Source organism: Lemur catta, chromosome 1 (genome assembly GCF_020740605.2).
Source record: "Lemur catta isolate mLemCat1 chromosome 1, mLemCat1.pri, whole genome shotgun sequence".
NCBI lineage: Eukaryota > Metazoa > Chordata > Mammalia > Primates > Lemuridae > Lemur > Lemur catta.
Window position 1 is genome coordinate 75618716 of NC_059128.1, and position 14334 is coordinate 75633049.

Here is a 14334-nt window from a genome sequence, read left to right on the forward strand (position 1 = left end):
GCCATGTCGCTGGGTACGCCCTACGAGGGCAGGGACGTTTTTCTGTTTTGTTCTCTGCCCTGTACCCACAGCCTGGAACTGTGCTTGGCACAGAGTGGACATTTGTTTGTGGAACGAGTGACCTTATGAATAAATCCATCAATAGCTTTTCTGATATTAATAATCTATTTACTGGTCCTTAGTCCCTGCTGGTTTATGACCTTCTCCCGGGCAGGGAAGGTGCTGTACTTATCTCCGTGACCCCAGCACCCAGTCCAAGGCCTGGCACAGAGTAGGTGCTGGACACCATGAATGGAAGCGGCTTGGCTCTCAGCGCTGCTTTGTCTTCCCTGGCTGCCCCGAGTGCCTCGCCTCACACCGAGGAGCCACTAGGGGGCAGGTCAGGGTCCACGGGCCCCGGGGACGCGAGAAGGGAGGCCAAGACTGCTTTGCCCGTGCTTTGTGAAGCTGGGACCGAGACAGCGGTTAGACTGAGGAACGGGAGGTTCTCCGGGGCTGTTTAGAGAGGTGGGAGCGGGAGCTGGTCGGGGAGGCTGAGCAGGCCATCTGCGGGAAGGAAGCCTGGGCGGAAAAGCTGGCGCTGAAAGGCCGGGATTGCCTCCTAGAGTGGCAGCGCGGAAGCGCAGCGGGGCCAGCCCGCCCGGTTCAGCTCAGTCCGGCAGCGCCGTCCCCAGCTCCGCCCGCTGTGCGGCCCGCCGAGCGCGCCTCGCCCCGCGCCTCGCCCCGCCCCGCCCCTCAGCGGCCGCTCGGCCGGGCCCTGCGCCGGCAACCGCGGGCTCTGGGAACCCGGAAGTTACGTTATCGGCGCGCGCCGCGGGGCGGGAGTCAGCTGAGCTGCTGGGGCGAGGTTGGGACACCTGGGACCCGCTGAAGGGAGCCTGTTATCTTTCGGGGGAACGAGTGGAGTGCAAGGCTGCTCTCGCTCTGTAAGGCGAGAGCACCAAGATCCTCAGGATTTTAAAGAGAAAGCAGCGGCAGCGGGTTCCCAGGATCTGTCAGAGGCCGGGGTGTCGCAACTTCCAGTCCGGGAAGACGGGGATCCCTGGGGGAGCCCTGTTGTGATCCCCGGGCCCCCGAGAAAGGGCCCAGAGGCCGGGCACCATGGCGTCCATCCTGGATGAGTACGAGGACTCGCTGTCCCGCTCGGCCGTCTTGCAGCCCGGCTGCCCGAGCGTGGGCATTCCCCACTCTGGTAAGAAAAAGGAGGGTGCCCCTTTGGGCTCTCCTAGCACCTGCAGTGGAGGAGGGTGGCTCCAACAACTCGGGTCCAGCCCCGGGGATGTGCATTCCGGATCCAGGCCCCCAGCTGGTGCATGGTCGGAGTCTGAAAGAGCAACAGGAGCAGCCTACCACTAGGGTCCTTCTGAGAGGGAACTGGGGCCCAGATAAGGAAGTGCTTGCCTACAAGGCCACAGTTGGGCTGTTGGGAGAACTGAGAATAGGCCCCAAGCTTCTCATGATGCCTGATTCTGTGCTTTTCCCACCAGGCCCCTTCTGGAGGTGGAAAGGAGGGAATGGGCAAAGAAATTGCTGAAAGGGGAAAGCTGTTGTGGAGGGAGGGAGGGTCCTAGAGGGAATTTTGTCACTGAACAGGGAAAAATAGAGATGAAGTATTTTGGGCCTTGGCTGGGGCTGTGTGCAGCTTGGAGTTTGTGGGAAGTTTTTGCAGAGTTGGCAGAATGCTGGGATGTTTGGAGCCATCAAATGAGGTTAAAGCCTAGAGAGAAAGTAGCTGCATGGACAGGGAAGAGGGGAGAGAATGGAGCTAGATTACTTTAGTTGAGCTGAGGTTGCTGGGCCAAAGACTGATAAGGGAGAATGCCCAGACCACCAACCACACTACACCCCCACCCTGTCCCATTACCACTGGGAGCAAGTACATCATGCTGTAATAGCATCTCAGGGGTTCAAAGAATCAAACCCCACTACTGTCAGAAGTGTGGGAAGAGCTCAAGACCTCTAATGTAGAGGTGACCTGCAAACTACTTGATATCAAACTATTGTTAATCAAGGTCCTGGAAGTAGCAATATGTTGGAAAATGGTGAGGAGTACTGGATTTGGTTTTGTTTTGTTTTTCGGCTTCTCCTTGCCTTTCCTCTGTCTGTCCCATACCTAATCTTTTCTTCACTCCTCACCATAGGGTATGTGAATGCCCAGCTGGAAAAGGAGGTACCCATCTTCGCGAAGCATCGCATTGACTTTACCCCTTCCGAGCGGATCACCAGTCTCGTTGTTTCCAGCAATCAGCTGTGCATGAGCCTGGGCAAGGACACACTGCTCCGGTAATCAAGGGCTGAAAAGGTTTAAGAGCAGGGACTGGCTGGACGTAGTGGCTCACGCCTGTAATCCTAGCACTCTGGGAGGCCGAAGCGGGAGGATCGCTCAAGGTCAGGAGTTCGAGACCAGCCTGAGCAAGAGCGAGACCCCATCTCTACTAGAAAATAGAAAGAAATTAGCTGGACAACTAAAAATATGTAGAAAAAATTAGCCGGGCATGGTGGCGCATGTCTGTAGTCCCAGCTACTCAGGAGGCTAAGGCAGAAGGATTGCTTGAGCCCAGGAGTTTGAGGTTGCTGTGAGCTAGGCTGATGCCACAGCACTCTAGCCAGGGCAAAAGAGAGAGACTGTCTCCAAAAAAAAAAGAAAGAGTAGGGACTATATGGGGATTATTAACTGACTGGGACCTTTCCTCCATTCTGGGCAAGTGAAGCAGTAGACTTGGAATTTTCAGGAAATATCCTGTTCCTTCCCTAAGAGAACCAATCTAGTATAATAGTTAAGAATCAGATAGACCTGGGTTCAGATACCAGCTGTACCACCTACCAGCTATGGAATTTTGAGCAAGTCACCTAATCTCTTTAAACATGTTTCTTCATTTCCTTCATCTGTTAAAGGTACTACCAGCCCACAGATTAGTCACATAGATCATTGGAACTGTCTAAAGTCCTGAAATGTATCTGCTATAACTGGAAATAATATATGACAAAGATGTCAGCAAAATTGTTTATCTGGATTAACTGTCTGGAATAAAACAGAGCTAGACCTCTGTCTCACAAAGATGAATTCTAGATTGAACAGTTATTTAAATATAAAAAATAAACGATGAGAATATAAAAAGAACATTTAATAAATGTCTGTGTTCTTGGGCCAAAAGGAGAACTTCTTATTCAAACTAGAATATCCAGAAACCACAAGGAAAAAGATATATTTAAGCTAGGTACAGTGGAGCATGCCTATAGTCCCAGCTACTTGGTAGGCTGGGCTTGGGCCCAGGAGATTGAGATTATAGTGCACTATGACTACATTTGTGAATAGTCGCTACACTCCAGCCTGGGTAACATTGTGAGACCTCATCTCTAAAAAAAAGAAAGAAAAAGATATATGTATTTGGCTATATAATAATTGCTGTTATGACAAAATAAAAACTCATTTTACATTAGGTCAACACAAAAGACAGTGGGAAAATAATGTTTGTTTCACATATGACTAAGGATTTATATCCCTGTTCCTTAAAAAGCCATTACAAATTAGTAAGAAAAAGATAATTCAGTAGAAAAGAGAGGGCAAAAAATATAAACAAGCAATTCACAGAGTAAGAACTTAAAATTTCCAATAAACATATGAAAATATTTTGAACCTCTGGGAAAGGAAATACAAATTAAAATAACAGTAAGATACCATCTTTTTTAACCCTAACAGATTGGCAAAAATTAAAACAGTAATAAACAGTGCTGGTGAAGATGCAGGGAAAGGTACTGTCACTCATTGCTGGTGAGAGAGTAAAATGGCCACCATCTTTTAATAAAGTAATCTGGCAATGTCTACTAAAATTTAAAATATCTATAACTTTGATCCAGCAATCCCACTTTGGGGAATATATACTATAGAAAGAAAAGTTTGCAGGTGTATAAACACAAGGATATTGATAGCAGCATTATTGTGGTAGGAAAAACTGAACCCAAGCTGAATGCCCATCCTAGGGAAATTATGATTAAATTATGGTTCAGTCATAAAATGGGATGTTATACAGTTATTAAAATAATGAGAGCTATATCTGTTGACTAGTGGAATGTTCATGAAATATCGTTAATTGAGAAAAACAAAGCAAGTTACAAATGAAGATATATACACATATATACAATATGAAGGCATTTTTGTAATAACGGCAACAAAAGCACTCTATTATGTTATGAGTATGAGAAAAGATGTTGGCCGGGCTCGGTGGCTCACGCCTGTAATCCTAGCACTCTGGGAGGCCGAGGCGGGTGGATTGTTTGAGCTCAGGAGTTCGAGACCAGCCTAAGCAAGAGCGAGACCCCGTCTCTACTAAAAATAGAAAGAAATTATCTGGCCAACTAAAATATATATATAGAAAAAATTAGCCGGGCATGGTGGCGCATGCCTGTAGTCCCAGCTACTCGGGAGGCTGAGGCAGTAGGATTGTTTAAGCCCAGGAGTTTGAGGTTGCTGTGAGCTAGGCTGAGGCCACGGCACTCACTCTAGCCCGGACAACAAAGCAAGACTCTGTCTCAAAAAAAAAAAAAAAAGATGTTAACATCAGTTTTCTCAGTTGGGAATGATGGGTTTGAGAAGAAAATCATTAACTTGTTCTTTATACATCTTTGTATTGACTTTTTTTTTTTTTTTTAGACAGAGTTTTACTCTGTCACCCCGATAGGGTACAATGGCTTGATCATAGCTCATTGCAACCTCAAATTCCTGGGCTCAAGCCATTCTCCTGCCTCAGCCCCCTGTGTAGCTGGGACTGCAGGCATGTGCCACCACACCCAGCTAATTATTTTTTCTATTTTTGGTAGAGACAGGGTCTTGCTCTTGTTCAGGCTGGTCTTGAATTCCTGACCTCAAGCAATCCTCCCACCTTGGCCTCCCAGAGTGCTAGGACTACAGGCGTGAGCCACCTCACCTGGCTGCATTGATTCTTCAGTTAAAATAAGCAATCTGTGGCCACAACACTCTGAATACGCCCATTCTCGTCTGATCTTGGAAGCTAAGCAGGGTCAGGGCTGGTTAGTACTTGGGTGGGAGAATAAGCATATAATTTAAAAAGAACTTAATAAGGAAAATATAATTTAAACAGGAGTACCCCCTCAAGGTTATTGTGAAGATTAACTGAGATAATACTAGATTGATTAAACTCTTGGCATGGTGCTTGGTATTTAAAAAGTGCTCAGTTGGCCGGGCGTGGTGGCTCACGCCTGTAATCCTAGCACTCTGGGAGGCCTAGTCGGGTGGATTGCTTGAGCTCAGGAGTTCGAGACCAGCCTGAGCAAGAGCGAGACCCTGTCTCTACTAAAAATAGAAAGAAAATTATCTGGCCAACTAAAATATATATATGGAAAAAAAATTAGCCAGGCATGGTGGCATATGCCTGTAGTCCCAGCTACTCGGGAGGCTGAGGCAGTAGGATCGTTTAAGCCCAGGAGTTTGAGGTTGCTGTGAGCTAGGCTAACGCCACGGCACTCACACTAGCCCAGGCAACAAAGCGAGACTCTGTCTCAAAAAAAAAAAAAAAAAAAGTGCTCAGTAACCATTAGCTGCTCTTTGTTCTTCCCTTCTTGCCCCAGCAATCTGGGAGAGCCCTGCCAGATGCACTGGAGATCTTTTGAGCAGAGGAGAAAAACTTCTCCTTAGTGACTTCTCAAAATGAGATGAAGGAGAGTTCTCAGAGCTGAGGGTTCTTAAGTAGGACCCCGTATATGTTTTAGGGTTCCCTTGGGATGGTATTCAGAATTTTATGTGTGTGTGTAGATTTCAGGGGAGAAAGGCTGTGACTTTCATTAGATTTTTAATGAGGTCCATGATCTGAAAAAGCATCTTCCCTTCTCTAGAGTGATACTATGACTCTTGCCCCCACAGCATTGACTTGGGGAAGACAAACGAACCCAACCATGTGGAGCTGGGGCGCAAGGATGATGCCAAAGTTCACAAGATGTTCCTGGACCATACTGGTAAGTGGTGGTGATCTAAGGAGGGGCCTGTGGGTAAGTCACTGCCCGGGTGGGTAGGTTCTGAGGGTGCTGGGGCCCGGGAGGAGGCTGAAGGTGGGAATGGCAGCATCTGCTAGAATGCCATGCTCTCCCCACTCCAGGCTCTCACCTGCTGATTGCTCTGAGCAGCACCGAGGTCCTCTATGTGAACCGAAATGGACAGAAGGTACGGCCACTAGCACGCTGGAAGGGGCAGCTAGTGGAGAGTGTGGGTTGGAACAAGGCACTGGGCACTGAGAGCAGCACAGGCCCCATCCTGGTTGGGACTGCCCAAGGCCAGATCTTCGAAGCAGAGCTCTCAGCCAGCGAGGGTGGGCTTTTTGGCCCTGCCCCAGATCTCTACTTCCGCCCACTGTACGTGCTAAATGAAGAAGGGGGTCCTGCGCCTGTGTGCTCCCTTGAGGCCGAGCGGGGCCCTGACGGGCGTGGCTTTGTTATTGCCACCACTCGGCAGCGCCTGTTCCAGTTCATAGGTCGGGCAGCAGAGGGGGCTGAGGCCCAGGGCTTCTCAGGGCTCTTTGCAGCCTACACGGACCACCCACCCCCATTCCGTGAGTTTCCCAGCAACCTGGGCTACAGCGAGTTGGCCTTCTATACCCCCAAGCTGCGCTCTGCACCCCGGGCCTTTGCCTGGATGATGGGGGATGGCGTGTTGTATGGTGCATTGGACTGCGGGCGTCCTGACTCCCTGCTCAGTGAGGAGCGAGTCTGGGAGTACCCAGAGGGGGTAGGTCCTGGGGCTAGCCCGCCCCTAGCCATCGTCTTGACCCAGTTCCACTTCCTGCTGCTGCTGGCAGACCGAGTGGAGGCAGTGTGCACACTGACCGGGCAGGTGGTGCTGCGGGATCACTTCCTGGAGAAGTTTGGGCCGCTAAAGCACATGGTGAAGGACTCCTCCACAGGCCAGCTGTGGGCCTACACTGAGCGGGCTGTCTTCCGCTACCATGTGCAGCGGGAAGCCCGGGATGTCTGGCGCACCTACCTGGACATGAACCGCTTTGATCTGGCCAAAGAGTATTGTCGAGAGCGGCCTGATTGCCTGGACACAGTCCTGGCCCGGGAGGCTGATTTCTGCTTTCGCCAGCATCGCTACCTGGAGAGCGCCCGCTGCTACGCCCTGACCCAGAGTTACTTTGAGGAGATTGCCCTCAAGTTCCTGGAGGCCCGACAGGAGGAGGCTCTGGCTGAGTTTCTACAGCGAAAACTGGCCAGTTTGAAGCCAGCTGAGCGTACTCAAGCCACACTGCTGACCACCTGGCTGACAGAGCTCTACCTGAGCCGGCTCGGTGCTCTGCAGGGTGACCCAGAGGCCCTGACCCTCTATCGGGAAACACGGGAGCGCTTCCGTGCCTTCCTCAGCAGCCCCCGCCACAAAGAGTGGCTCTTTGCCAGCCGGGCCTCTATCCATGAGCTGCTCGCCAGTCACGGGGACACTGAGCACATGGTGTACTTTGCTGTGATCATGCAGGACTATGAGCGGGTGGTGGCATACCACTGTCAGCACGAGGCCTACGAAGAGGCCCTGGCTGTGCTTGCCCGCCACCGCGACCCCCAGCTCTTCTACAAGTTCTCACCTATCCTCATCCGTCACATCCCCCGCCAGCTGGTAGACGCCTGGATCGAGCTGGGCAGCCGGCTGGATGCCCGGCAGCTCATCCCTGCCCTGGTGAACTACAGCCAGGGTGGTGAGGCCCAGCAGGTGAGCCAGGCCATCCGCTACATGGAGTTCTGCGTGAACGTGCTGGGGGAGACCGAGCAGGCCATTCACAACTACCTGCTGTCTCTGTATGCCCGCGGCCAGCCAGCCTCCCTGCTGGCCTACCTCGAGCAGGCTGGGGCCAGCCCACACCGGGTGCATTACGACCTCAAGTATGCCCTGCGGCTCTGCGCTGAGCATGGACACCATCGTGCTTGCGTCCACGTCTACAAGGTCCTGGAGCTGTACGAGGAGGCTGTGGACCTGGCCCTGCAGGTAAGCTGGCGAGTCTTGACCCCAGCCAGGAGAGGGACCTGGAGAGCGGTAGCTTTAGATGCTGAAAGGCTGGGGGCTGGGGGGCCATGGCAAAGGGGTGCTGCTTCCCTTGCAGAGAGGTGCTGTAGTGTAGAGGTTAAGAACACAGACTCTGGAGTCAGAGTTTGAGTTTTGGCTCTGCTACTCACTAAGCTATGTGACCTTGGGCTAGTTTCTGAACCTCTCTGTGCCTCATGTGTATTCAGCCACAAAATGGGGGTAATGTTATAGTACTTTTACCTCATAGGGTTAAGTAAAGTATTGTGTGTGAAAAGCACTCAGAACAGTGCCTGGAACATACATGCTAGCAGAAGGGAAGGTGCTAAGTTACATTTCTCAAATCATGAATTGTCACCTGCCTTAGGATCACAGGAAGTGCTATGTAACTGGCCTGAACCCAGGTCTTACTGAGCTAGAATGTCTGAGGGTAGGGCTCAAAACTCCATATTCTGAATATATTCCCCAAGTGATTTTTAACTTCACTAAAACGGGAGCCCTGCTACTATTAACATAAGTAGCGTTTACATAGCTGTGACAGGGACAGGCCCACTAGTGATACAGGTTCCCATCCTGGCCCCCTTGCATCCACGAGTGCTGGGAACCCTGGCTTAGGGCCTCTTCCCCAGCATCTGCCTCTCCCATACCCTCTGTTGTGAGTGGAGAGGGGCTTGACCCTAATGCCACGCTTTCCCCACAGGTGGACGTGGACTTGGCCAAGCAGTGTGCAGACCTGCCTGAGGAGGATGAGGAACTGCGCAAGAAACTGTGGCTAAAGATTGCACGGCATGTGGTGCAGGAGGAGGAAGACGTGCAGACGGCCATGGCTTGCTTGGCCAGCTGCCCCCTGCTCAAGATCGAGGATGTGTTGCCCTTCTTTCCTGATTTTGTCACCATCGACCACTTCAAGGAGGCAATCTGCAGCTCACTTAAGGCCTACAACCACCATATCCAGGAGCTGCAGCGGGAGATGGAAGAGGCCACAGCCAGTGCCCAGCGCATCCGGCGAGACCTGCAGGAGCTGCGGGGCCGCTACGGCACTGTGGAGCCCCAGGACAAGTGTGCCACCTGCGACTTCCCCCTGCTCAACCGCCCTTTTTACCTCTTCCTCTGTGGCCACATGTTCCATGCTGACTGCCTGCTGCAGGCCGTGCGACCTGGCCTGCCTGCCTACAAGCAGGCCCGGCTCGAGGAGCTGCAGCGAAAGCTGGGGGCTGCCCCACCCCCAGCCAAGGGCTCTACCCGGGCCAAGGAGGCCGAGGGTGGGGCTGCTGCTGGGGGACCCAGCCGGGAACAGCTCAAGGCTGACCTCGATGAACTGGTGGCTGCTGAGTGTGTGTATTGTGGGGAGCTGATGATCCGCTCTATTGACCGGCCCTTCATCGACCCCCAGCGCTACGAGGAGGAGCATCTCAGTTGGCTGTAGGAGGGTGTCACCCCTGATGGGTGGGCAGGCAGTGTGGAGCAGCTACATGACCCCTCTTGGGAAGGCCATCCCCTAGTCTATGCTCATTTGTCTTGTGATTGCTGGACTATGACCACACCAGGGGAAGTAGAATTATAGCTGTCGTCCATGAGGTGTCAGGTACGAGTGTATCTGCCAGCTCATGCTGTTTTTCCGACCTGCCTTAGAGCTGCTTTTATACCAGGCCATCCCCCTGGCTCCCAGTAGAGGGCCTTAGCCTGGGGAAGTCAGAAATCTCACCCCATTACCTCACCCCTGCATTGGCAGCTGTTTTGTCCTTGTCACTCCCCACACACATCTTGTTCACCTTCTAGCATTTCTAGAGTGAGAGGACTGTCCTTCCTTCTGTTCACTCTTTGGTCTCTGGGCCTCTAGCTCTTCCTCCTTAGAGGAAGCCTTCTGTCTGCCCCAGGTGTCCCAGCAGTGTAAAAGGCAGCCCTCCAAGTCCTGGGCATTTTGTGGGAAAGGTGGTACTAATGGTGGGCATGCTCTAGTGCACAGTCTGGGGCTCCTGTGTGAGGGGTGCCCTGGGGCCAAGGGCCTCATGGAGGACAGTGGGTGATGGTGACAGGGGTGGAGAGCATTAAACTGTCTGCACTATGTTGGTGGCTCTGGAGTTGATAGCTTTGTGTTGCTGGACTGAGCGGTGTGTGAGTGATCTCCAGGCAGGGTTGGGATGCCACAGGGCGCTGTTAGGGCCCCACATGCCTTCACTCCTTGGCACACGGTCCTTTATCTGGAGATGAGACAGGATGATCTTGATCTTACCAGATTCTGCTCACTTCCTTGTCTCCCCATCCTCTCTGACTCCGGGGCTGGGAAGGTGGGGGGGATTTCAGCCCCCGACCTAAGTCATGGAGCAGGGGCTGTTCTTCCCTTTGGCCGGCAGGTGGTGCTGCTCCCTGCAGAATCCTTGGCACTTGGACAGCTCGGGGCACTGACTTCCTAAGTCACTCTCCAGTGATTTGAGTACTTTCTCAGTCTAGTCCCTCCCTACTCATCCCAAGGATTTTCTGAGAGTCTGCACTGCCTTAGCATGATTTTAAGCCCCTCATTCTTTCTCCCTCTGCTACCCCTTAGGCATGCTAGATTGTGCTTGTCCTTCCCTACCAGCTTGGATACTGCCTTACCAGCCTCTGCCGGCTTGGATACTGCCCTGCCACTGTCTAGCATTTAACCGCAATGTAGAGGTCCAACGTGGAGGTCAGACTGCCACTGCCACTATCCACAGCATTTGGCAGATATGTTTTCTCCTCAGCCTGCTCCTGTAACCACTCTTCCCCTAGATTATGCTTTAGTTGTGGCTAGAGGCTGAGACCTAGAGAGTCCTGGAGTGGGGCCTTCCTGTGATATCAGCTGAGCCCTTTGCCCCACGGCAAGTGTTTACTGCACTGCGCTGCCTGGCTCTGGGTGTGATCTATCAGCTGGTCCAGACTGGAACACAATAACAAGTGAGTGTTGCTGGGGTCAGGCCCACCTGGCTGGTCACTGTAGGCTTCTCTACTCCAGCCTAATCCTCTGCCAAAAATTTTATCTCCTGTAGTCCTGGTTGAATCTTGCTGCTGAATTCCCTGACCACTAGAACAACTGCATGTCTCCATGGCCCCTGCCAACCGAGAAAGCTGGAAGCTGCCCAGCTTTGATGACCCTCAGAATCTCCAGCTTCCACCAGAAGCAAGAGTGGGAGCAAATGTGGGCGATGGGGTCCCAGTGAGTGAGTAGAGGGCATCCTAATCCTGCTCTTTCCACTGTTCCAGTAAGATTTGGGGGACTCCTGCTTCCTCTCCCCATATGGCCTAAGCTCCTCTCACACCTAGACATAACCAGAGGAGGGCTCAGGGGTCCCTGTTCCCCACTGTCAGTGAGTATTGAGTATAAACGCTTGGTGGTCACTTGGTAACTTACATAAAACAGCCTGGGGCTTCTATCTTGCACAGAATGGGTTCCTCAAACATGTTACTTAAACAAACACTGCCCTCTTGCTCCCTGCTCCCAGAGGGCTTGGCTAAAGCAGCCTGGGACACCCCTGCCCCTCTGTCTTCTAAGCCAACCCATCTGGTCCTAGGCCGCTTCCTCTTTCCTGGGAAAAGGCCCCAGGCTTCCCTGGCACCGACAGAATGGGGTTCCGGTGAGTCAGGGCAACGGGAAGCCACTGCTCTCAGATCCCTGGAAACCAAGCAAGGCCTGGTGGAGAGCAGAGAGAAGGCCCTCAGAGCTTTGGCCCTAAGCCTGGGGGAGGGCCAGAGGGGGTGGGGTGGGGTGGGGGAGCAGCTGCTAGGGCAGGGGCCAAGATGAATGAGCTGCTCCTGGAGGTCACTGGAAATAGGAGGAGTGGCTACAGGCAGTGACGCTGGGACCAGGGCAGGAGGCCTGTAAACAAGGAAGCCACCTGGGGGAGACGCAGGGCGGCCACTGGTCCTGGGGAGCAGGTGCTTCCTGAGGCCCGCCCTTGAGAGGGCCCTGGGGGGCCGCCCTGCCGAGTCGGCAGCAGGCACTAGGGGGCGCCATCTACTGGCTTCCTGAACCCTCTGCTCCCTACCGGAGCTCCGGGGGGTGTGGCCACGAGAGGGTGTGTCGGCCCAGAGTCCCAGGTCCCGCTGGCCCGCGCGGCCGCCCTCCCTCCCCGCCTGCCTTCTGTCCCCAAGGCGGGCTGGCCAAGGGCACCAGCCCTGGCAGAGAGGGCGCAGGGCTCAGCCTGGCCAGCTTGGGTGTGAGCTCATTCTCCTGGGACCACCAATTCTCATAATTCCTGCTCCTACCCCCAAGGTTCGCGTCGCAGGCCGGGGGGTCTGGCACCAACCACGTTGGTTGGGAGAGGGCTCTGAGGACACCAGGCTCCACGCTGCCCTTGGCGCTGCCCCCTGGCGCCAGGGAAACAAAAGGTTAGGGGCCCAGAGGGAGTTATCTGGCCCCACCACCGCCCGGTGGGGGAAGGGGGCCAGGAGGGGGCACACCTCCTCGCCACTCCCCCAGCTCTACTGACTCTTCGAGACACTTTCACAGGCGGAAATTCCCAGAGGTCAGAGGAGGGAAACGGTTAATTCCTTTTATTCAATGGGTACCCCTTATACGCCTCCCCCCAACTTCCTCCCTCCACTTCCCGCCCCGCCCCTGTGTGAACAGGAAGTGGAGAGGAAAAGGCTCCGAGCAGAGCAGCTGGGAGCAGGAGGCAGGGAGTGGGCGGCAGGCTTGGTGCCAGCCCTGCCCCTCATGGTTACTTGCTGGAGAGCCAGACCGACTGTGGCCTGGGAAAGAACCTGCAGCCCCACTGGCGAGTGGCCGGAGAACTGGGAAACAGCCCAGTGTTCAACCCAAGTTGCCCCAACCTGCTCCCAGGTCAGAGGCTGCTGTCCTGAGGGTTGCAAGGCATCCTCTGCCGGAGCCGCAGCTGCCCTTGCCACCGCAGCCCCACCCCCCTCGGCTGGGCATCCCGAGGCTGGCAGGCATCTCTTCAGGCAGCAGCCAGTCCTGGCACTGGCTCCACCACTCGGCCCCTTGGCCCTGCCAGTCCTTTGAAGCTCATGCAGCGCTTCCTGTTTGGGGCGGGCGATGCCAGGGCCCCTCCCCCACCATTGTTCTGTAGCGACCATAGGTCCATCTGTTGCCCCATGGTGGGGCCCCTAGGCAGTGCCACACGGGAGCAGCACCACAAAGGACCCTGCTGGCGGCTTTGCTTCTGTGGGACGAGGCTGAGCCCCAGAGCAGGTTGAGGGTGAATGGTAATCAAAAGCAGGCCTGGGATGGGCAGTGAGATAGAAGGAGGATGCTAGAAAGTTCTATGCTTGGGCAGCTGGAGCCCTCTGCTTTCTCCTTCACCTGGAGCATGGAGATGATGATATTCAGGGAGCTATGCATGCTGAAGCCACCAGGAGAGGGACACCATTCACACGCTCAGATTCCAAAAGGGAAAACTGAGGCAGAGGAATAAACTTTGGTCTAGGATGGCCAGTAAAAGGGGCGTAAAGTAAGAAGGGCCCTCCTTTCAAGGGAATTGGCCCCCACTCTGAATGCCCCATGACTGGTGCTTTCCTCTCCCTGAGCAGCTTTGTCCTTGCTCAGCTTTCACCTTGTAGTAGCCCTTGAGCTGAGCAGTCAGGAACCGTACCATGAGGTCATGGGAGGTTGGGTGGCCCTAGATTGGTAACCAGCATCCACTGAGAACAAGCCTGGGCAGAAAAAGGGAAAGGGGCACTAGTCTGGCCCCTAGGATCTGCAGCTCCCAGTTCCCAGGCTGCTGTGGCTAAAGGTCAGTTTGTGTTTCCCTGGTGCAGAGGTAGGTGCCTGCAGCCCACTGCCCCTGCCATGGCCTGATCTCACAGCTCTGGCCCTCGATCTGCTCCCTCGCTGGCATCCCCATAGGGCTAGAAACCCAGAAATGGTCTACCCTACTTACTTCCCTCAGCAGATCTTGTGGCTTTTCTCCCCAGCCCAGGAACTGAACTGTTCACAGCTCCCAGAAGGCCAGAGCTACAGAAACTTCAAATAGAGACCGTAGAGTGCTGTGGAACCCTTGTTTAAATAAAAACCTTCATGAATCTCCAGTATCTGAAATTGATATGCTGAGCTTCTCTAGTGGAAGCTGGGCTGGGGGAGCCCACACCCCATTCACTCGGCCTGTCCTTTCCTCCCCAATCCCAATCCCTGTAGGATGCCAGGATGCCCAAGAACCCAGTCTGAAAACCACTGAGCTGCCCATCCCACCTCCTGATTTTACAGATGCTGAATCTAAGAGGAGAAATTGGTGGCTGACAGGCAGCTCCATCCAGGATCCATGGGGTTCAGAACCAGTGGGCAGCCATCCTCTGCCACTGTGAGCCTGACGCTGTCCTCGGCTCCTCATGGTGCTCTCTCC

General features: G+C 53.8%; 1 protein-coding gene across 1 annotated transcript; it reads left to right on the forward strand.

Annotated features, from left to right (window-relative positions):
- The first annotated feature begins 774 nt into the window (after positions 1-774).
- VPS18 (VPS18 core subunit of CORVET and HOPS complexes) lies at positions 775-10084 on the forward strand. Its single transcript, XM_045536003.1, has 5 exons — positions 775-1192; positions 2142-2283; positions 5879-5970; positions 6111-7981; positions 8718-10084. Exons 1-5 carry the CDS (start codon positions 1102-1104, stop codon positions 9441-9443), a joined length of 2922 nt encoding a protein of 973 aa, XP_045391959.1. The 5' UTR covers positions 775-1101; the 3' UTR covers positions 9444-10084.
- The last annotated feature ends 4250 nt before the right edge of the window (positions 10085-14334 follow it).

Bases quoted from the DNA above. Each gene is read 5' to 3' on its own strand.
- VPS18 (XM_045536003.1), top strand. From the start codon at position 1,102: ATGGCGTCCATCCTGGATGAGTACGAGGACTCGCTGTCCCGCTCGGCC. The intron at 1,193-2,141 runs GTAAGAAAAAGG...TCCTCACCATAG, and splicing joins CGTGGGCATTCCCCACTCTG to GGTATGTGAATGCCCAGCTG. The intron at 5,971-6,110 runs GTAAGTGGTGGT...TCCCCACTCCAG, and splicing joins GATGTTCCTGGACCATACTG to GCTCTCACCTGCTGATTGCT.